General features: G+C 44.6%; 1 protein-coding gene and 1 long non-coding RNA gene across 2 annotated transcripts in view; one reads left to right on the top strand and one right to left on the bottom strand.

Moving 5' to 3' along the window:
• Positions 1 to 23,474, bottom strand: part of IQCA1 (IQ motif containing with AAA domain 1) — a 100,007-nt gene that overhangs the window by 72,996 nt on the left and 3,537 nt on the right. Inside the window, exons 2-5 of the mRNA XM_068196662.1 lie at positions 15,885 to 16,209; positions 12,776 to 12,889; positions 10,272 to 10,457; positions 9,478 to 9,549 (exon numbers count right to left, since the gene is read on the bottom strand). Coding sequence (XP_068052763.1) covers positions 9,478 to 9,549; positions 10,272 to 10,457; positions 12,776 to 12,889; positions 15,885 to 16,209 — 697 coding nt within the window. The remainder of the gene's footprint in view (positions 1 to 9,477; positions 9,550 to 10,271; positions 10,458 to 12,775; positions 12,890 to 15,884; positions 16,210 to 23,474) is intronic.
• On the top strand, positions 9,012 to 12,359 carry LOC137477488 (uncharacterized). Its single transcript, XR_011001024.1, has 3 exons — positions 9,012 to 9,681; positions 9,906 to 10,029; positions 11,081 to 12,359. It is a non-coding gene; the product is annotated as an uncharacterized lncRNA (long non-coding RNA).

The following is a 23,474-nucleotide window of genomic DNA, read 5'->3' as shown; positions in this document are numbered from 1 at the left end:
TCTACACTTGAGCCCAGAGTCATGAAGCTGCTGTGGACACAGCCCAGGTAGCTCTGAACCAGCTGGCTCAGATGCTGATAACAACAAGGCCATGGGATATGTTCTGCTTGGCAAAACCCAGCCAAGCCCTGGGTAAATATTTGTGCAGCTCCCTGTCTGAGCACCATTCAGTTATCAATGCATCTGCTAACAGGAGTTTATCAGCTGTACTCAGCACCAAGGCTGAAGTACAGACATAAACCTGCAGGACAGCTTATGAGAAATTTTATTTTATTTTATTTTATTTTATTTTATTTTATTTTATTTTATTTTATTTTATTTTATTTTATTTTATTTTATTTTATTTTATTTATTTCCGCAGTCTGTTTTACTACAAGAAAACAGAAGAAATAAGAATTACTTCTAGAACAAGACTCCCCAGCCATTCACCTTCAGTATTTCCCTAAAGAAAGGCATGAAAGAGAACAGGGCAAGTTGATAAGGCTGTATTCTCCTCTTTTCTTCCAATCCTCCTGATTTCTTGTTTGGCAGCAACACGCTCCAGCGGTGATGGGAGCAGGCCATGAAGAGCACAGCTGGCTGTGAGAAATGAGGCCTGAAGAACTCGGTGTGCCCTGTCCATGAGGGAAGAGCAGGAGGCCAGCACGTGTCAGGAACGTAAGGCTGGCTCCTGCTCTGGGAAAGGAGAACGAGGAGGAAAGCACTGACTGGCAGTGAGGACAGCATGCCATGGGCATTTGATTTTTAAATAAAACAGCACAGGTGAATGTACAGCTGGCTTGGCTTTCTGTTCTGTCACTTTGAAATCAATGCAGTCACGTAAACAAAAAATGAATGGACTTGAGGAAAACAAGGATGAGGAGACATCAGAAGAATATATGTGTATGTGAGCTACGTGAAATGGAGACTATCCTAAAAACAGCTTCCTTGGACTATAAGAACTGATCCAAGCATGTGGATGCTCAAGGAAATGAATTCTTTGATAAAGTAGGGGGGGAATAAGAAGAGGAAATAGACAAAACTAAGTGTGGAAGGGAATTTAGCAACATAACCTAAATATAGACATGGGGGCAGCGGGAGCTGCTGAAGAGATGTAACAAGATGTCCAGAGGATGAAGCTGTCAGTTCTCTACCATTTGTCAAGAATTTTCATAGAAAATGCTTTTCTTCTGTTGAGTAAATGATGGTATAAAATGTTTTAGACTATTAAAACCCTTGAAAAAAAGAAAATAAGCTATGAATAGCATAGGTGATACCTTCCAGCTTTGCAGCTGAAGAAAGCTGCTCTGTTAAACTTGTTTTATTTTGTCCACAGTGTTCTTGACTTAATCACAGAAGTATGTGTCACCCTAAACCTCACCAGCTTCAGAGCTTAACACATTCCTAACCCTGTCTCAGGAATGAGGAGCCAACTGCACAACCTGGGGCCTTGTGTTCATCTTCAGGTGCTCTTGGGCCTTCAAAAGGAGACAGAATCTCTCCAACAGCCCTGCTGGAGGTTCTGTTCTCTTACCAGTGAGCAGAACTCAGAAGAAAACAGGTCTGAAAAAGTTTTGGTCACCTGAAGATGCAAGAGGGAATAGGAAGTGAAATGGCTGGAGAGTGTCAAGAGGGAGGATGAATTCCAACAGCTCCAGCAGGAATGCTGGAATCCCTGCTGGCCAGCCTGTGACCTGTGCCTTGCAGCATCTTGGAAGAGCTTTCCATGTTTCCACATGGCTCTTGAGAAGCTCTGAAGTCATCCTGAGTGTGCTTCCACAGCCCTCTAATGTGCATGGAAGGAAGACAAAAGCCAATTTATTTCTAACATCCCTTCTCTCAGCACCTCTAATGTTCCTGCTTCTGAATCAAAGGGAGGCATTCTCCAGGAAGATGCTAATAAATAGCTTTTCCTTGGGGGAAGAAGCATTTTCCCATCTTTAAGAAATTTCTCTGACCATGTGAAATTCAAATTTGTTAACTTGCCCTACAAACAGCAACTCATTTAGAAACAAATTACAAATATTAGATGGAGACAGTGAACTTGATAATGCAATGCTGCCACATCAGTTGTAGAATAATGCATCTTAATGAAGGCTTCCCATGTGAATAAACCATTATATTTACAAGCTTTTCACAGTTAATGACCCAGAACTGGATAACGAAACTCACATTTTTAGTGTGGTCCTCTGTCAGCAAAAGTATACATATTAATAATTGATGTTGCTGTAAAAATAGGACATATTATGAAGATTCCTGAGTTTGTGGGAAAATAGGACTACATGGTCCATTAACTTAAAAGGCTTATCTAATGTTTGATGGGCTTTGTCTTTAAAATCCTTGTTTAAATTAATAAGGCAAAATGGACATTTGTCTAAAAGAGAATTTTATTCCAACTCATCAGTCATGAGTGTGCTGCTAAGATTCTTCTGCTCTGCTCTGTGCTCGTTAAGGAAGGGGATGATGCACCAGTAGAAGGGAGAAGATATTTCCTACAGTTCCCAGGTGAGTCAGTGGGATGAAGGACCATGTGGGTGATAAGGGGACTGGAGAACCTTCCATTTGGAGACAGGGTGAGGGAGTTAAGGATGTTCAGCCTGGAAAAGAGAAGGTTGTGTGGAAACCTCAGAGCCCCTTCCAGTATCCGAAGGGGTTACAAGGAACCTGGAGAGGGCCTGGAGTGACAGGACAAGGGGGAACGTGCTCAAAGTGACAGAGAGTGGGTTTAGATGGGATATTGGGAAGGAATTTCTCCCTGTCAGGGTGGGGAGGCCCTGGCACAGGGTGCCCAGAGAAGCTGTGGGTGCCCCTGCATCCTGGAAGGCCAGGCTGGACAGGGCTTGGAGCCACCTGGGCTAGTGGGAGGTGTCCCTGCCCATGGCAGGGGTGGCACTGGATGGGCTTTAAGGCCCATTTGAACCAAAGCACTCGGTGGCTCCACAGAACTGTGTCTGTCTTCCCTTCCCACCTCGGGGCTTTGCTTGCTCAGGTCCCTTTCCTGGCTGGAAAGCCCTGCCTGTGCTGAGTCAGCTCCACAGCAGAGCCTTTACTGTTCATTATAAAGCACTTGGAGGTGTGCAGGCTGGCTGAGCATGCTTGGGGCTGCTCTTCCTCACAGAGGAGGAGGAGGAGGAGGAGGAGGCCCTGCTGTGGAACTAAGTGCTCCTCAATTGTTCCATTAGGAGGGCAAGAGGCTCGGTGGCAGTGAAATACGTACATTTCATTTCACTCCACGTCGGAAGGCCAACGTCCCTATTATGCCTGAGAGGTAGATTTACTGCAGCTTTTATTACTGGGTACTTAATTTAGGACAGCTTCTTGTCGTAGGCCTGGAACAGCAGAGCTGAAGCACATGCTCTGTGGTTTTATGGGGCTTCAGGAAATGTTCTGCCACAGCCAGTATTGCCCCTAATGGTAAGCTTTCAAAAGATGGACCAATTGTTAGCATTTTTTTCCAGTACATTTACAGTTTGCTTCTCTGGGGGAGAAGCTTTATTTCCAAATATTTTTAAAATAAGTAGTTGTAATAGTTACTTATTTTAACCAATAGTGAAAGTGAAATTCTTTTTTTTATACATTTGGATTTCACAGGCATGTAGACTAAAATAATTTACTATCAGAGCAGCTGAGGTCTTGTTCTTTACTTACAACTATTATTTTTCAGGTGGAAGGTGCCCCTGCCCACGGCAAGGGGTGGAATGAGATAATCTTTAAGGTCTCTTCCAGCCCAAATCATTCTGTGATTCCGTGATATGATTCTGCTGAATTTTGAACTGTGATCCAAACTGCAATTAAAAGTTTGCTATTGGATTGAGCTATGTCCTTGCTTTATTTCCTCAATACAATTTGTCTGGCTGAGGGAAGAATAGATATTTAAAGAGGTCTCTTATCTTGTGAATCATAAAATCATGGAATGGTTTGAGTTGGAAGCACCTTAAAGCCCATCCAGTTCCAACCCCCCAAATGAAAATTGCATTAATAGACGTTCCACGGTACACAAATGGTGATAGCCACATCAATTATATGGCTGAATTCCTAAATTAGGCACAAAAAAAAGGGAACAAGTAAGCAAAATATATTGCATTCATTAAAGCTTCCCTACTCTCTGACTCACTCCAATGGCTTTGCCAATTAAAGTAATTGTCATATGCATTCAAACAAAGCATTTGTAGTAGGAGGCCTTGCTAAAAAAATACTGAAAATGGTTGGTTTAGAGATTCCTATCATACATATTTAGAAATATATTTACATGTAACACCTTTTAGGAAGATAAAGAAAATTTGAAGTGGACAAAAGGTTTACATGCAGAGCCAGATGAGTTTACATAATTTTGGTTCTGTTTATTTCTGATATTATACCTGGGCATGCTGTTAAACTTGACTAAACATGGCAAGCATCTTTTGGGCTCTGAAAGGCAGTGATTTCATTGTTAGTATGACTACAGCCAATGAAAGCCAAATTATTTAGCATTCTTTCTTCCCACAGTCTTTCTGTTTCAAAAATGAGCAGGCTTAAAATTCTATTGAAAACAGGACAGATTAGTTATCGCTGCTGAGATGTGAAATAACAGAGGACTTTGTGCTAACACCCAGGCAAGCAAAAGTCATTTTAAACGTGACAAAACCAGGCCTGATCTGCACCACTGCTGTAGCTGCCCACTCTCAAGAGCTGATGAAATATTTTAAATTTCACTTGATGGAGTTTGTAGTTTGTTAAATCCAGTGTAATATTTATTTAGCCATAGTCTATAATGTTTACACAGAAAGCTATTCTGGGAAATGCTGATTTTTTTTTTTTTCTGACTGGATGAAATGAATTATATTTATCAGGAATTCAGAGAAGGAGGAATGTTTGGCAGGCTGTTTTCTCAGATATAAATAAAGCGTCAGCCAAGACAACATGCCTAAATTTGGGTATGTTTAAAAGAGGTAAGAAGGAGAGAACAGCATTTTATTTAACACCACACAGATCCTTTCATGTGAAAAGGATCATGGAATGGTTTGGGTTGAAAGGGATCATAAAGCTCATCCTGTTTCATCCGCTGCCAGGGTAGGGACACCTTCCACTAGCCCAGTGTGCTCCAAGCCCCATCCAGACAGGCCTTGGATATGGAGGAAGGAAGGATGTTGGAAATACCATGTAAGAGAATCACAGAGCAGCAGGTGTTGCACCACTAACTCTTTGGGAAGGGCTGTAATTTCAGGATAGAGCTGTGTAAGTGTAAATTCACAGCTGTGAGACCCTAAACTGGGGTTTGCCTTATCCTGCAATGTCTTAGAAGTCTGATATTCTGGGAGATGTGTTTTTCAGAGGACCTTGAGGAGAAGCTGGATCTACGGTGGTGAGGAAAACCTGATGCTGCAGTGGGAACCACAGTGGCTCCACATGGCTCATGCATCCTGCTGAACTGTATCCATTTGAGAAAAAAGACAGAAAGAACCATGAGGCTTTGTCCCACTAAAATGAGAATTCCTTAAGCTTTGGAATGTTTACTTTTCTGAAGGGATGGCTTTCTGGATGTGCTGCTGGGGTTGCAGTTCTTCTGGTGAAAATGGAAGGAGGGGCTGTTCTGAGTCAGCCCAGCCTGTGGAGAAGAGGCTTGGGGGAAAATGTATCGGAGCAGGTGGAGAGAGGGACTTGTCTTTCTGTATTGCTTTTTCCTGGATTCCTCTAATTCCTGCTTAGCAGGTTTAGGGAAGGTAGTTTAATTTACTGTGGGTAGTGCAGAAACAACAAAATTCTCAGGAGGTCCAATAACAACTTTTACTTGCCAATGTTGGAACATCCTGACAAAATAAGGCACATGGCAAACTAAACTCCTCTAGATACAACAGAGGACTTACCAAAGCGTTGACTGGAATTTTTTGGTCTGACTTCCAGAATATTTGGAGAAGAAGAAGGTAGAACTGGACACAGCACTTGATGCAGCCTCACCAGTGCCCACCACAGGGGAGGCATCCACTCCCTGCTCCTGCTGGCCACATTAGCCCAGGTGCCCTTGGCCATCTGGGCATATGCTGGCTTTGCATTCTTCCCACTTAATTGCTTTAAGCCAACTGTTCCTCCAGCCCCCAACACCCTCCTACCCTCTAATAAACCAGTCTGATGGCAAACTGTTTATCCTAATGTTTTAGGTTAAACCCAGCCTTTACTCTTTCCAGAAGCCTGTGCTCTGAGATTAAAAGTATAACTTCCTGCAGGAGAGTGCTGAGGGGGGATCCAGGACCAGGCTCGGGCAGTTCTGCACTACCCTGAGACACAGCAGCTGCCAAAAGCCAGGTCACACAGCCAGCTGCACTGAGCTCTGCAGCAAAATTCAACAATCAGAACCTCTGAACAGGGTTTTTAGTGACAGGGAATCTATACATGCCAGAAGAACAGAGCAGTTTAAAAACCTGGTGAGATAAATTGAGTTGGGATGATAAAACAGAGCAAGGAAAGGCAGGTTTGCTCAGACAGCATGTCTGTGTTTTCTGACAGCTCAATGTGTTTTCTTGCCACCTCAGTGTGGTTTAAACACAACCTCGTGCCTGGAGCAGTGGTTCTGGTGGTCGTGCTGGAGCTGGCAGTAAACAGCCCTGTGGCAGGAATGTGAGGAAGATCAGGAAGCAGCTCAGGATACAGTTATCAAGATATATGTGCTCTTAGGAGGCTTGCTTCTCTTCACAAATTAAACTGGGACTGCAAAGTGTGATTTATCAGGGCTTTGGAGAACGTGTGCTGAGGGGATCATGCTGTTTCTGCAATTAGGCTTTAATAAATAATAATAATAATAATGAGGCTTTACTTTTGAGCCAAGAAAAATCTCTCTACCATAGGCTTGTTCTCCATCATCAAGCTAAAGATGAAATAGAATCGAATTCCAGAAAAGATACATAAATTTTTTGTGAAGCAAGTTGAGGGTAAAGAAAATAACACTGAGTTAAGCAAAAGACTGGACAATTCTTGGGTTTGACACTTATTTTCCTATATTTTAGGCCAACACAATTGAGTTTTCCCAGAAATCTTTTACACAGAACTTCAGATGGATCAACTCTTTGTGCAAAGCAGTCTTTGTCTGAAAGTAACACAGACATTTTTTTAAAAAAAGCCCTAATTATAAGAGAATTTATATTTATTGCAACAAAAGTCAAGTCTCCTTTGGGATGGACTTGGAGTAATGGATGGTTGGGTCTTCTAATTTATCTAAGTCGTGCAGCATTAGAAAAGCAAATTCAACATATTTACACATGAAGATCTGTGGTCATTTTTTAGAGGGCTGACGTGATCATACATCAAAGGGACTTGACCTTTGGAGCTCCCTGCCTATCTATCAGTGGGAGCCAATGTCTGCTTTCTTTGGAGACCAGGGAAGGGAATGCAGCATGGAAAGGAAAAGGGAATATAAAAACTCTGGAAAGAAGAACAGATTTTTTTAAAATTTAGAGTTATCAATTCTTTCCCCCCACATGCTTTGATTATAAACTTGATGAAGAGCAATAAGTCAGAGTGCAGAGGAGCAAACATCAATTCTCTTGCTTTTAAATGGAGGTCAGGAACTGAATGCACTCGATGTGTTTGGTTTAAATTCCCTTCATCCCTCTGATGATATAGATTACATTATGCTCCCCATAAACCAGGCTGTTCCCATCCTAGTTTCCAGTTCCTCCCACACTGCCCAGCATGAAATGAGGGCTTGGCTGTGAACCCTCAGATAACTGATGCCAGATTTAGATTTCCTTCCTAAGGGCTCAACAGAAACGTCATGGGATTTGACAGGAAACAATCCCTTGTTCTGCAAAAGGTGCCATTTCTAACTCATCTTCAGTACATCCCAAGTATTTAGGTCTGCACTAGTTAAAAGGTCTGGGAATTTTGTCTTAAACAGAGGCAGAATTGGCACCCAAGGTTCTGTTTAGCTGTTAGAGACCAGCAGATCCTAAAGGCAGTAATCCCTAAGGTGTTACCTGTATTTAACATGGCAAAGCTTAGGTAAATGTACATTTTTCTTCCTGAAGGCAAGGTAATAATGTTATTTTTAACTGATGTGAGATGTGATCTCTAGGCACAATCAGTTTTCAGAACCCTATAAAGCAGCTAAGAGCAATTCCACTGCTGGGCAAGAAAATCCCCCAGACTGCCTGGGAAAAGCAGAGAGCATATTTTAAATCAAAATTAAATTATTAATTTATAAATTAATCACTTAAGAACTGTAGAACATGGAAGCATAAATAAACTTAACAAATGCAGAGCAGTGCTGAATGCTTCTGTGATGTGCTGCTGCTTTACTAGAACTTTACTAGAGCTTGGTACAAGGGCTGTGCTATGTGAAAAATGGATTTGTAGATTTTTTTTTTAATTTGATAGAAGAATACACTTATAATGGATTATAATTAAGAAATAATTAGCTTCTAATAATTATAAAATAAATTATAACATCTGCATTATTTCACCCTTCACATAAAACTAAAAATAAAATAAAAGTTTTAAAAACACTTCTCAGTTACCCCATTTCTAAATCAAAAAAAAAAAAAAAAACTTAATCCAGCAATGCTACTGCAGCTGGATTTGTGTGAGGCTTGACACCTGTTAGGGCCTCCAAAAACTTGGAGGGGGACAAAAAAAAGGTCAACAGTAAAGAATTTATTATATTTTTTTGTGTGTTTTTTGCAAGGAAGGAGGTGAGAGGAACAGATTCCTTGTGGAAAGGGTGCTTTAATTATTTCTTTCACCCCTGTGCAATTTAACTGACCATGGGCAGCTGCTCACTTCCCTCTGCCCCTGCAGTGTGATGTGAGGAAGATTTTGATTATTTTTACATGGACTTAGAGAAATATGGATGGATTAACATGCCAGTTCTTAGGTTTCTCTTCCCTGCTCTTTACATACACAGGCAGTGGTTTGCAAAGGGGTGGGAGAAGAGGATTTTGCTTCTTTAATTTAATTATTAGGAAAAAAAGAAGTATTTTAGCCCACAGTAAGGGCTGTCAAACATTGGAACAGGCTGCCCCGTTAAGAGGTAGAGTCACCATCCCTGGAAGTACTCAAAAAATGTGTGGATGTGACACCTGGGGACATGGGTTAGGGGTGGGCTTGGCAGTGCTGGGTTAATGCTTGGACTTGATGATTTTAGAGGGCTTTTCCAGCCTTCATGAATTCTACTCCAGACATAAGGCAGCTCACCTTGAAATCATGACTGAAAAGCTGATTAATAAAATTTCCTTGCTGATCATGCCTGGGTCAAGTTCCCTGGAACCCAGGGCAAATATTCCACAGGCAGTTTCCACATCTGCCACACACATTGGAGAACGTATGGACAGCACAAACCCATTCAGCAGAAGACAAATTGTGCTACTCCTGTGCCATTTATCATTTCAGTTGAGTTCTGTATTCCTTGGAGACTCCTTTTAAAATAGGAGGAATTGTAGAAATTAATTTCTCCTCTTGGGCTGGATTATAAAAGCCTGAAGAACAAACAGAGTGTGATATTTTCTGTTCTGGAGGCACAGCCCCACTTACCATGCCCAGAAATATCATTTCCTCCTCTCTCAGCTTCTCTGTTTTCTTGCGCTGCCTGTGCCCACGCCAGACCTGGATTGTAAACAAAACTCTGATGAGATAAATGGGCCTTGGTACAGCTTCCTTTTCTGGGGCAGACACAGGAAAAAACAAATAGAGGAAGGAAAGGCACAATATACAGTTGAAACTATTGCTTTTTAACAGGTTGCCATCTGCTATTCTTTTTTCTTTTTTTTTTAACTAATTCTGAGGTTTGTTATCCCTTCTTGCTGCTCTGGGAGCCTTCTAAAAACTGTCACTGCTTCATGAAGTTCAGATGTAAGATTTAGGCTGAGCTACTGCATCATCAGGCTGAATTGTCTGAATTATTCATGTGCAAGAACTCTTTGTGGAATTTAGCACTGACCTCCCTCTGTCCTTTTTTCTAGATATGGAATGAACTCTTCCCCTGGAGATCACAGAAAAAGGCATGAATTCAGAGATGCACTGAATTCCAAGAGGAGGCCAGAAAGAGCAACTGAGGTCATAAAAATCAGAATGGAAAAACAACGTGTAAGTTACAAAGTCATCCTGCATTGCCAGTGCAGGACTGGTTCCATTGATCTTACATCTAGGGTCCTGTCTCATTTTTTAAAGTGGTTTAAATGATGTATTTCACCTTGCTGGATACCCTAAAAAGGATAAATTTCAGAAACTTTCCCACTGTGTGAGCTGTGTTTCTGTCCACAGCTGCTCTCCTGACCAAAACATTGTCATTTGGCTTTGCCAGAATTGTTGCTACACAAGAAACTCACCTTTTGAATGCAAGTGGCAGCATCATCTGGACTTTTACCTGTCTCTTGCTCCTCTTTTTTACTTTGTCTTTTCTCTTCAAGGTAAATTCTCTTCATGAATGCTGCTCGAGCGCGGCCCTGGCGAGCCCGTTCTGCCACCTGGATCACTTTAATGGCTTCCTCAAGTGTCATGGCCGTGACAGGTTCCTTCAACAGCACAGCCAAAAAAAGGAATCAACAAAGGAAAGTTATGTTTTGTAAATTGCCTGCCTCAGTTGGAAAATGGTATCTTAGGAAACAAAAGAGCAGACACTCCTGTTGATGTGTGATGTGGAAAACCTGCTTTGCCGGGAAGCCACAGTGGCTCATGCAGCCCTGCTGAACTTGAGCCGTTTGAGCAGAAAGACACAACCATGGGGCTTTGTCCTTCTAAAAGGAGAATTTCTTAGGCTGTGGAATGTTTTGCTTTCCTTTTCTGAAGGGAGGGGCTCTGGAGGTGCTGCTGGGATCACAGTTCCTTCGATGAAAATGGAAGGAGGGGCTGTTCTGAGTCAGAAGGGAAAAATGGATCAGAACAGAAGGGACTCCCCACTCCTGAGAACCTATGGAAAAGCTGAATTAGTGTTCTTTCTTGATGTTCATCTCCCAGCTGGAGGCAGCTCATATTTAATTATTATATTTATGTTATGTGGCACTTACTTTCAGCAGGGCTTTCTAGGACACAGTTACACAGAATGGATTTCCTGAACAGAATCACATAAACCATGTGCAGCGCAGATTCCTGAGATGAGCTCCACTGGTTTTGATTTATGTTGGAGTGCTCCTAACAGCAGTGCCACGGACACTGGAGAGCTCCAGCTGGTTACACAGCAGCCAGGATTTCCTGAGAGGACGAGGTGCAGAAGTGCTGACAGCCCTGCAGCAATCCCAGTGGTGAATGAGCTGGAAGTGCAGCACAGGACACTGGATTTACACTGGGTGAGGTGATTTTATTGCTGTTTATTGAATGCCCTGGCTCCTTGTAGCAGCCTGGCAAAGGACAGCTGGACCCTGCCAGAACCTGGTGCTCTGGCTGAGCTGGCTGCTCACTAGACAACCTCATCCCTAACAGATGCCACGCTGGAAAGGGGCAAGAGCAGAACTCGGGGAAACAAAAAGACTCCAGGATAAACTGTGCTGAAACAGGATCTCCCCAGAGCAAGGTCAAGTGAGCAGAAGAGCAGAGAACTCAAACCGGGGAGCTCTGCAGCTGCCCAGCAAAGCCTCCAGCAGGGAAGCCTGTGCTCTGTCTCTGCAGACTGCCTGGGGCTGTTGCCATACCTGGGGACTTTCCCTCTGGTATTTTGTGGGATCTACAGGCACAATCACTGCTGCAGAATTCAGGGCAGCAGTGTGACTAAGTGGGCCATCAGCACTGTCTCTTATGGCTACAACATCCATGAATCCAAGTTATCCAGGCATGTAGGCACATTTGTTTACTTCAGGGGTCAACATGCCACTCCCAAAAGGTCAAAAGTATATCAAATCCAGAGCAGCCTTCGCTGCAGCACTCGTGTACTTGTCTGTAATGACTTTTGCTCTGCCGAAACTCAGTTTTCTGCTCCTCCCAGCAGCTGCAGCTCTGTAGCTGCACGGCATTTTTCAGAGGTTATAAACAAGTGAATGCCAACAGTTGTGCTGACCTGAGCTCTGAGTTCTGCCTGCTCCAATGAGGAATCCTGGGCCAGGACAGCTTGGTTTCAGTAGTGATGTCTCAGCTTTTAGCTTTTCTATTTTTCAGATTCTGTGCTGCTTTAGTGTGCACTTCCGAGCTTCATATTAGGGGATGGTGAGCTCTCTGCACAGAGTAGGGAGACAAAACAATTCCTTCTCTGGCTGGGGACCAAGGACAAATGATCTAAACCTCAGGCCCAAGAGCACAAACAACTTGGACTGAAGAGAGAAAAACAAGAAGGATGGGACTGCATGGGCTAAAGCTGGAATGGGACAATGAACTCCAATATGCAAATGGCCCAGAACTTACGAAAGTGAGACCCCATGACCAGTTGTCCATTTTGTGACCATTTTGGTTCATCTTGGGTGTGGGCCTGGCTGGGCTCTTGTCCTGCCCAAGGTATATCCACTGAGGCCTTCTAATAAATCCCTACTTTATTCATTTTATTCATATTTAACTCCACCTAGTCTCTGTTCTAGGTCAGCCTTCTCAAGGCATCAGGAGGACTAATTACATGATGAGGGTTAGTTAGACCAATAAAGCGCTGACTTGGCCAAAGTGCTGCTCTCTCTGACACTCACACACAGAAAGCAGAGTAGAATCATTTCAGTCTTACCAAGCCTTGAGATGTGACTGGATATTGTTTGACAGGGAAATCTAAGGTTTCTTTCTGCTTGTGCCTTATCTGTAAACACACTTTTACTTCCTCACTGCTGTAAAAACACTTCTCACTTCAGTGTCTTGTGTTCAGACACATGTGGCTGTGAACTAAACAAATCAAACACGATATGTAGGTATGGGGTACATTTACCTGTTCTAGCAAACCAGCATTCAGCAAAATCTCATGCAGGTATTTCTCCCTCTCCTGCAGGACTCCCAGGTTTTCTTTAATGAAATACTTTGGGATGGGTATTTCTATGTCTTCCTGGAGGAAGAAAGTCACAAGATGCTTTTTAGGACTGTATTTAAATCACGTTACTGATTAATTGACCACCTCTACAAAGCAATAAAATAAAGACAGAGGTTGTTGAATATTTTTTGAGTATTGGGGAATTTGACCTTTGTAACAGCTGCTGTTATTTTTCAATTACCTTAGGCCTAATTCAACAAAAACAAATAAATCAACCCAGTTTGTGAACCATGTGAGCCCAGAAATCTTTCTTCTTATAATGGCTCAATTATATTATCAAATTGCTAAAATATTTGGCAGGGTTGCTAGAAATTTAAACATGATTTCCACCGAGCTGAATACCTTTGGTTGTGTGATCATCCCACTTCTTGTTTTAATCAACATGAAAAATAGATCTGTTCTCTTGCCATTTTTTTTTTACCATTATGAGGAACCAAAGCATAATTCTAGAGTTTTTTATAAGTATTTTGAGCTATAGACAAACTGTCTGCCTGTGACTGTGGTATCTCAGACACTTCTTAAAATCAGACATGACCAGAAGTGCCTGTCTTGACTAATTTCTGCAATTAAGAAGATGTAACTGATTTACATTTCTCCCAATTTCATTCCCCATTCCCTCAGCTGCACACTGAGACATCCCTACCATGACACCACAAGAAAGCTTCCGAGTTGGGCTGTGCTTATCCCTGATGATTTTCTCAGTGCAGAGGTCTGATCTGATAAAGTTTCTAAATATTTGTCTTGCTAAGCTCCCTGTTTGCACCTTCCAACAACCCTTGGTATTTGATGGAAATGATCATATGCTGTACTCTGAGTGCAAATCACTCTGGGTGGATTAAAATCTGGAGGTATAAGAAATCAAGGGTTTGTATGCACACCCTCCTGTAGGATGAGAGGATTTTTAGGCTGCCAGGGAGCAGAAGTCAGTGTAGGAGTATCTCTCATGTCTCACCTGGCCTTTAATTCTAAGTGATTCTGGATTGTGACTTTTACTGACTGGAAAAAGGAGATCAAAGCCCCAGTGCCAGGGCTGGAAGGGGTGGGGAGCCTGCTTCTCTTCATAGTCTCTTTTCTGGGGCCCAGCACTGAAAAGTCAGACTTGGGATGTTTAACCTTGAGTCAAATTTGTGGCTTTTTAGCCACTCCCAGCTCCACATGGGATTTATGGATCCACATACCTTCACAATTACCCCAGGAAATGGTGTGACTGGATGCTGGAAGGCAACTGCACAAAAACACGAGGAACAACACTGGAGAAATAGGAAAGCTTGGCCTTGCAGTGACACAGTAGAAAATAGGCAATATCATCACATAAGATATAAAATAATGCGTCCTCTGCCTTCAATCCTGCAGGATTTTAGCACTGATAATAAAGGGAAGGGAATGACTGGAGATATCCTTTCTGGGCAAATCCCTTGAGAAACAGGAGTTATTTGTCCAGTAATTTTGTGCTGTTACCAAGATTACAGTAATATTTTATTAAAAAGAACACCCCATAAATCTGTATTCTTATCTAGTATGGAAAATGTTTTCTTTGAAAAAACCTAAAATCTCCTCAGTGATTGATTTCTTTTGTGGTAGGTAGGTATGTTATGCCTTCTTAAAATTAAGGTGTGGTGCAGGAATTTGAATTTATGCTTGTTTTTGAGGAGATGTCAGGCATGACTCCTCAGACTTGCCAACTTTTTGCTGCAGATGGATTTACTGCTGAGTCATGAAAACAGCAGTGCTAAGGATCTCAAAATATGATTTGAAGGATTGTTTTCCCTGGAGATGTGTTTATACTCTCAGTTTAAAATAGTTTAAAATAGTGATTAATGCTGAAGGTAAAGAGCTGGTGGAAATTCCTGGCAAATCCTCTCCTAAATTTGCAGATGTGCAAACAGAAACTCGATGCAGATCTCAGAGTGATGCTATAATGATACCGGGTGATTTATCTCGGAGCTGCCATGCTACAAAAAAGCAGGAATTTCAGCTGGTTTTAGCAAAGCAGCGGTACCTGAATGTGACAATAGATGGAGCTGTCTGCGAGAGAAGTAACCCTCTTTGCCAGCTCATTTTTTTCCTGCGGCTTTTAAAGCACAGCTTCCACACTTGGCCTCATTGTCGTATTCACGGTGCTGATTTCACCGTGCCATGAAGGGCAGGCTGCAGTGGACTCCACTTTACTTATCAGTGGCCCATTTTCTATCTCACCCCACATTAACATCTGGCAGAGTCAAGCTCCTGACACTTAACAGCAAAGCTGTGAAGTTATTACTGACAGAAAGTAGGTTTAGATGGGATATTGGGAAGGAATTCCTCCCTGTGAGGACGCTGAGGCCCTGGCACAGCCCCGAGCAGCTGTGGCTGCCCCTGGATCCCTGGAAGTGTCAAAGGCCAGGATGGATGGGGCTTGGAGCAACCTGGGACAGTGGAAGATGTCCCTGACCATGGCAGGGGGTGGGACTGGATGGGCTTTGAGGTCCTTTCTACCCCAAACTATTCTGGGATTCAGTGAATACAAATTCATGTTGTAATATGGAATCATGGAATGGGTCAAATTGAAAGGGACCACAAAGGGTCATCTGGTCCCACCTCCCTGCTCCCAGGCAAAGACACCCCTCCCTTGCTGAGAAAGGTGAGTGCCATCTGATGCCAGCACTCCTGGCACTGCACAAGCCATTCTACTGTCAAAACCCTCAAAATTATGGTGGTGACACCAGCTGGGGAGCCATCTGTTCCTTTCAATATCGCTGCTTTCAACTGGAAGTGTCAGAAGAAAATAATTTGTGCCCCAGAATCCCTTACTAAATGTCCCAGAACTCTGAAATCATTTGTGATCACCCTCAGACCCTTTCCCTGTCCTCTGCATGCAAGATCACATCCGTGGGCTGTGAAAAATTTGGAAATTTCCTGGTGACCCCAGAGAGGCAGCAAATAAAGCACCTAAGGACTGGGTTACAAATAAAACACCTACAGACAAAACCCATCTTTCCCATGAATCAGCTCCTAATGGAGGTAGCCCTACCGGGATACGCTGTAGCTCCATCAGGATGCCATCCATGGAGTGACACTCGGAGTTCTCCAGGGCCACCATCTCTTTCTTGATCTCCAGGATGCGGCCCATGACCCCGTCCAGCACCTGCCGAACCGCTGCCCGCTTCTGCTGGTGGATGAGGTGGTCGTGGGCCTCCTCCAGCTTCCGGAAGATTTCCAGGTATTGGACGTAGGCAGTGGCCAGCATCTTCATCACTTTCTCACGGTCCTCCTGTGGCTGGAGGAACTCCTCTCTCTCTCTCTGGAGCATGGTGTCCAGCTCTCTCTGGGTGTCTGCCCACATCTTGATGTAAGTGCTGGTTGGAAAGAGGAGAATTTCGTGTCATCCTGACATGAAAGCAGGAGTGAGCACACGGCAACGCCAAAGCTCTGTGGGTGTGGATGTCTCACAAAGAAAGCCTGGAAGTGTCAGCCATTACATTTATAAGGAGGTTTTTAACTACAAAGTATTTTGGAAACCATTAGCAGAAGTTTCTGGGTTTGTTTTATTAAAACAAGCTTAAAAGTTTAAAGCTTTTCAGCTTTATTCTAGAAGGCTTGAAACATCCTTCAAGTGCTTGAAGTTACGACCCCCAACAGTGCCAGGAGTTTTATTCAGCTGTGCTAATTGAGAAGATGGTTTAATTGAAAAGGTGTCTCCCTCCAATGCCTTTTAATAGGGGAAGGACTATTTGAGGCTCTGCATTTTTGGGATGAGGACCAATACATGTTTCTAAAGCTGTTCTGCCTTTCTGAAGTGGTTGCTTGGAGTTAACTGCAGGGTAAGGGTGGGGTTGGTGCCAATGCTGCAGTGAAGCTGTAGGCCTAATTCATATGTGAGGTAAGGAAAATAATTCTATTTATTTCTATGGTAGCAACTGTTGCACTCCAAGGAATTGCTAAACATCTGGCCTGGTGGCTGTGGGATTATGTGGCATGGACACTGTCACCTCAGGCCATCTCCATTTCCAGGAGCAGTAATGCTGCTCACTTGGTAGTTTTGGTAGGAATAGGTGGAGTTTTGATGTGAGCATGGACTGGCTGTCAGTGGCTTTTCATGGGAAAAGCAGATCAGAATGTCCTGGGGGATGAGCCTAAAGGAGGAAGAAATGAACCATGAGGTTTTTATTCAGAGAAGGGCTCAAACAGCAGGTTTGTCATGGAAAGGTGTTAATAACACTTGTGGCAGTGAAGACACTTTTAGGACCTGTTCTCCTTTGCCAGATGGAGACTCTTGGCAGTGATAACTGTTAAAAAAATCCTACATCTTTGAAAATGCCTTTCTAGGAACAGAACAAGGAAATTCCTTCTGCACTGAGACTTGGGTGTGTTGGGAGAAAACCAGTTCATTGACATTGTCCTGCTGAGGGGAAAACAGTGGCTATGGAAACAGGGACAGCTGACTTGCTGCTTAATCCTAGGAATGAAGGCCTCAATGGTGCAGTCTAGACCCATCCTTGCAGAACCAAGTTGCTGTTCCTAGAGCTTCTCAAAGAGGGATGAGAACAGCAAAAGGTCCTGCCTTTGTTAGATGAGCTTTTAGAGCAGACCTTGCATTGAGGGAGTGTTGGTTTATTTATCCTGACCAGAAAGCTGGACAGATGTTAGCATTGTTTGTGCATGACAATAAATGTTGGAGCTCTGTGAGCTGATCTTATCATTCCCAGTCCTGGAGGTCGGAGTGACCCAAGGCTTGTGCTGCAAGAGGGGCGTGTGGGGTGGGATAGGACAAACTCCAGCCCTTGAGTGCCCGGAGCGTGGGGTGCCCTGCACGCCCTGGGTGGTGACAGGACTGAGGGACTCCCCACTGCAGTCAGCAAAAACACCAACAAACCCAAACCCTGCTATTGAATTTGCATCATTAACGTTTTAAAGGGCGTATTATACTCTCCAGCTGACCTGGCTTTCTGCAGGATGCAGCTGGCCTTGCTTTTCCTAATGCTTCTGCAGCCCACCCAGGTCTTTCCCCGTCCCTTTTTTTCCTACTTCATTTACATCCAATTGCACCACCCATATCAGTCAATTGCAGCAATTAACCCAGGTGCAGGAGATAAACAGAATAAACCCGGCAGAGGGGAGAAGATGGGGACAAGCAAGGCCAGGACACGGAAGGATGTGAGGCACGCGGGTTTTCCAGCGCAGGAGGAAACGGCGCGGTGCCGTGCGTACTTTGTGTGATTTCTCACGGATAGTGGAGAGGTTGTCAACCTTTGAGGAAGCCCAGCCCTGTGGGGTGTCCCCACAGCCATCCTGCTGATTTATGAGCCGTGGGGATGCTGGGGCTGGAGCCTTTCCCGTGCAGGTTACTGCACGGAGACGCCGCGCCGAGAAGCGACCGATTTACAATAATCTCCCTCTCTGCCTCCTCTGACTGAGGAATGTCAAGTGGTTCCTCCTGCTGAGCCAGCTAATATCCAGTTTCTTTTTATATTGGGAATGGCTCGTGGAGGGAGGAGAGGAGGGGGCTGGAGCGCTGCATCCCTTGGAGGACGTTACCATGAGGCACTGCAGATAGGACATAATTGCTTCCATAAAGCATTAGTTTATCAGATTAGTTTATCAGCACGGGGATGATTGCAGGCATGGTTGCTGCGGGTCAGATGTTAAGACTATGGATATTATGGGATAATTGTGGCTTTTGCAAAAGGGGTGTTTTGGGTACATGAGGGCAAAAGGACGGGCTCACTGGAAAATGAAGTGCTGAAGGAAAAGGTGGATGTGAATGTGATAAATTTGTAGCTGATAGCCCTATGTACCTGCTGCGTTCAGGGTCACTGACACCTTGGGGACCTGACCCCCAAGTTTCTTAGGTATGGGATGGGGACATCAGATACTGCATAACAGGACAGGGCAAGCAGAAATCTGAGTGTTGCACTGCTTCACCCCGATTAAAATCTAGAGGGTGCACATCCCCAAAATGGGATTAAAATGTTTTTTCCAAGTTTTACTGGTGCCCAAATGAGCGCCCTTCTGGACTAGTCTGAAGGATGAGCTGTGCCTGTTGTTTAGAGCTCCTTTTGGGGGACTTGGCAGAGCTGCTGTGAAGCAGAGGAACCCTTCAGCTTTGGAGACAAACATGCTCAGGGGTAGTCGGGAAGAGTAACTTCAAGGTTATGCCTTAAAAGCAAAGGGGAGCACTGCTTGTGAATCAGACACTTGTGATCCCTAAGTCCCTATTGGAATTTTTGCCTATTTGCTCAGTGTCCCTTTGCATTAAGTTGTGAACTCCCTCAAAATTGCTTCCACACGCTGCAGGGGAGGACAGTGTAGCCTTGAATGCACTGGGGTTTTATTTACTGTTACTGGTCCACCTTGCAGGCTCAGTTCTGTTCTGTTCTGAGCTGTATCTGTGCCCAAGGATATTCCACCAGATTTAGGTTGGATTAGAGCCTCTAACTCTCCTATTAGTGCAGGTAATGAGCCTAACTTTGTTATTCAAGGCTTAAGAAAATAAAATCCTGGGAAAGAAAGCTGTCTCTTGATCTCTCTGTGCATGTAGCACTGTAAGCAATGCTACAAATTGTCATAGCAACTCCCAAATAGGGGTTTTATGGGGAAAATAAGCAATGCTGTAATGGGATGAGGAAGAAGCACATCAAGTGACTGAACTCCAGAGTCCCCAGAGTGATTTCTGGCAGCTCACAGCTTGGAGGGAAGGTCAGAGCTTTAACTCCTTGCTGATGTCCTTCCTCTTCACTCCCACAAACTAGAAACAGAGACTAAAACATGGGCTTAAGAATTTGTTTTGCCCATAGCCTGATTGCCAGTTCAAATCTCACTTTTATTGCTCAAAATAAAGCCTTCTCTTCTTATTTAGAGTGAAGCTTAACAACATAGGGTTTTGCTCCTGCTGAAGTTATAAAGAGATGTTTAAAATCCTGCCAAATTGTACATGCCTTGTTTTAGTATTGTAGGGCCCTCTAACTCTGCATGTTTGCTTGACCCATCTCTCCTAACACTTGGAAAAGCTTCTTGGTTTTGAGTCCAGCTGAGGTGAGCCTGCTTACTGGTGTTGGACTGGTTTTAAGGCTGAAGCATGCCCTTCTTGGAATGGGTTGTGCTGAGCATGCAAACTGTCCCTCAGGCCACTCCTGAGCCAGGAGAAGAATCTGGCATCAGTGGGGTCACCTTTGTGTGGCTTTTCTTCTTCCCCCCAGAGCGTCTCTGTGTTCTACTCACTGCCAAAGGGAACACTGCTCCTGTTATTCCAAGACATGGCAGTTTGTCTCTGGATTTGTGCATGGGCTGAACCCTGGCTTCTTTGATGCCTGGTTTTTCTGGGCTGCCCTCAGGAATATCTTCTGCTTTCCCATGCTAAAGCTGCAGTAGTGCAGTGCTGCCTGGGTCTCCCTGGTTTATCCTGACAGATGGAAGGAGGTGGAAGGGAAAACATTTGACTCTGACTCCAGCTTTCCTCACCTCATTTGGAAACTCCTGTGTGATTAAACCAGCGCTAAATCGTGTGTTAAAACGCTGCTGAAGGAACCTCTGCTGCCACTGCAAACCCACCTTGTATTTCTTTCTCAGAAATGAGGCTGGGCTGTGCTGGGGGCTGGAGAAAGTGCTCCAGGGTTCGTGACACCAAGGGGATGTGGAGCAGGGCTCAAGGAGCCTGGCACAGGACACACAGGCAGCTGTGACGGAGCAGAGGGGACCGAGATGCAGGGCTGGTGGCAAGAAGTGCACGCAGGGGCCACTGCTCAGGGTCCCCTGGCCACACTGGGAGCCTGACAGGTCAGGCATTGTGCTAAGCCCTGGGCAAACACGGGGGAGGGAAACCCTTCCCTGCAGCCACTGGAAAATAAAGAAACAAGAGACAAAGGTTGGGAGGGGAAAGTGAGGCCCTGAGAGGAAAAAGGGTTTTTAATGCTGCTGCTGCTTTTTTCCTTCTCTCTTTCTAAAAATCACCAGGCTTAGGACGACTGCTGGCTGATTCAGGCCAGCAGTCACCTGTTCCCTCACAGGTGTTGTGTGGTGATTACATTATAGGAGTAGCCCCCTCTTTTCTCTTTTATCCTATTACAGGCAAACATTTTTTGTGTTGGAGAGGTGCAGGCAGAATCAGAGATCGGTGTGGCCTTACTACACAACCTGTCTAAGTTCAACAAGTTTAGACAATGAGTTCAACAATTTAGACAATGCTCTCAGGCACAGGGTGGGGTTCTTGGGATGTCCTGTGCAGGGTCAGCAGTGGGATCGATGGCCCTGGTGGGTCCCTTCCAACTCAGCACTGATTCTGTGAACCGAATTGACTGAAATGTTGTCAGAATTAATTGCTGATTTCAAAGCCTTTAGCCTGCAGTCTGGAGCAGTTCAGGCTCATGAGCCTGTTTAAGCCTGCCTTGCTTCTAAAATAAGATTAGTCTCACAATTATGCCAAACTTCTCAGCTGGTGGTGAATGTGACTCTGCCAGATGACTTTTTAAGCAGGCTTGCTCCAGCCACGATGTTTTACAGAGTTGGAAGCATTTGGGGGAAAATAAAGGATAAACCTCAGTAGGCTTTGGTTGTGACAAGAGAAAAAAACACACAGCCTGCTGGCATTGTTAATGTGAACAGCTCCGTGCTTCTGTCATCTCCAATTTCAGTCCTGGGTACTGTGACAGAAAGTGAAGGGGGGAATAAAAGATTTGGGTGGCAGAAATGTAATGGGAAACCACAGGGAAGGTGAGGAAGCAGCTTCACGGAGCAGCAGCAGCAGCAGCAGCAAGACACCGCAGCAGGTCTCAAGCACCTGCTCCAGCCAAACCCACAAGGCTGGCAGGAAAAAGAAGTGTTTTCTTCTAGTTTTCTGACAAAAAACCCTGTTTTCCTAAATTGCAAAGCAATTAAGGTGTGGGAAAAGCTATTTTGGGCTGTCAAATGCTCCAGAGGCTGCCCTCCTGTCCCTCAGGTTGCAGCTCTTGCCTAGGCCGTGCCCTGGGCTGATCCCAGTATGGGCAGCAGGAAAGGGGGAATTCTGCCCCTCTGCCCTGCTCAGGTGAGACTCCCACCTGCAGAGCTGCCTCAGCCCTGGGGCCCAGCACAGGAAGGACCTGGAGCTGCTGGAGGGAGTCCAGAGGAGGCACCAGGCTGATCAGAGGGATGGGGCAGCTCCGTGGGGAAAGGCTGGGAGAATTGGGAATGCTGGAGAAGAGAAGCTTTGGGGTGACCTAACTGTGGCCTTTCAGTATCTGAAGGGAACCTGCAAGATGGATTGAGAGAGACGATTGACAAGGGCGTGGAGTGCCAGGACAAGAGGGAATGTCTTCCCACTGCCAGAGGGCAGGGTTAGATGGGATATTGGGAAGGAATTGTTCCCTATGAGGTGATGAGGCCCTGGCACAGGTTGCCCAGAAAAACTGTGGCTGCCCCTGGATCCCTGGAAGTGTCCAAGGCCAGGCTGGACAGGGCTGGGAGCACCCTGGGATAGTGGAAGGTGTCCCTGTCCATGAAAGGAGATGAGCTTTAAGGGCCCTTCCCACCCCAAACTATTCTGTGTTATATGAACAGCAGCCTCCTCTCCTTTGCAAGCAGAATTTTTCCTTCCAAGCAGTATTTACCTATAACACACTTCACTGCTTCTGACAACGAAGTTTATTTCAGCTTTAACCATCCTATGCAATCTTTTTCTTTTTACCCCCCTCTTCCTTAGGACAGGAAGGGGCAGTTACCCATCGAGCTGCTTACAATTCCATACATAAAGGGCTGTGTCTGGGTGCTGCTTTACCCCAGCCAGGAGCAGGAGGCTTTAGGCTCAAAGCTGAGCCATCTACTCAGTTTCTTGAAAACGGGGGCCTTTTCTTTCCCTCTTTTCCAGCACAAGTGCTGCTGGGATATTTCTACTGACAATGCTTTTCCCCAGAGGAGACACTGAACGAGTAATACACAAGATCTTTCCCTACCTGCTCATTAAGGATGAAGGGAGGCACAGGAGGGAGCTGCAGCTTTGAGTCTTAGCTGTGATCAATTTGATCCTGTCTCTGATTTCCTGCTTTAACATAAGCAAGATGATGTGCTAATGCTCACCAGGGGTGGAAAGAGGGGCAAAGATGAATCTGTGACTGCTTGGGAGATGTATGAGAGAGAACATGCAAGGAATGCCCAGGAGGAAGCTAATAATTGTGGCGTTTGGTTGGAATTTGAAGAATATGGCCTGGGGCCAGACGCTGAATGAGGGGATAAAAAGAAATATTTAACAACGGGCCAATGGCTGAATGAGGCTGGGGCCCTGTGGGAAGAGAATAGGATGTGATCACAGCATCAGAAACTGCATCGTAATGCAGCCACGGAACGTGAGGGGGGAGAGGAGAGGGGATTAGAAGTTGCACGGACATTTTTTCACATTTGGGTGTTGCAACCTTAATTTTCTTCAGCTGAGCCTTCGGGATGTGATATAAAACAGAGAGCTCTGCTTTGGTTGTTTCTGTTGGAAGCAGGAAGGGAGATGCTCAGGCTCTTGTCTTAGATCAATATTTAACCAGTGAATTAATATAAATTCTATTTGTGACACGAGATTAAATTTTAAAGCGCTTTGATTGTTTAAAGCTCCTTGGTGGCAGTGGCAAATGTCTTGTAGCTGATTAAAACCTGGCAGGAGTGG

The sequence above is a fragment of the Anomalospiza imberbis genome, chromosome 7 (genome assembly GCF_031753505.1).
Source record: "Anomalospiza imberbis isolate Cuckoo-Finch-1a 21T00152 chromosome 7, ASM3175350v1, whole genome shotgun sequence".
NCBI classification, from domain to species: Eukaryota; Metazoa; Chordata; class Aves; order Passeriformes; family Viduidae; genus Anomalospiza; species Anomalospiza imberbis.
This window is presented reverse-complemented; position numbering and strand designations above follow the sequence as displayed.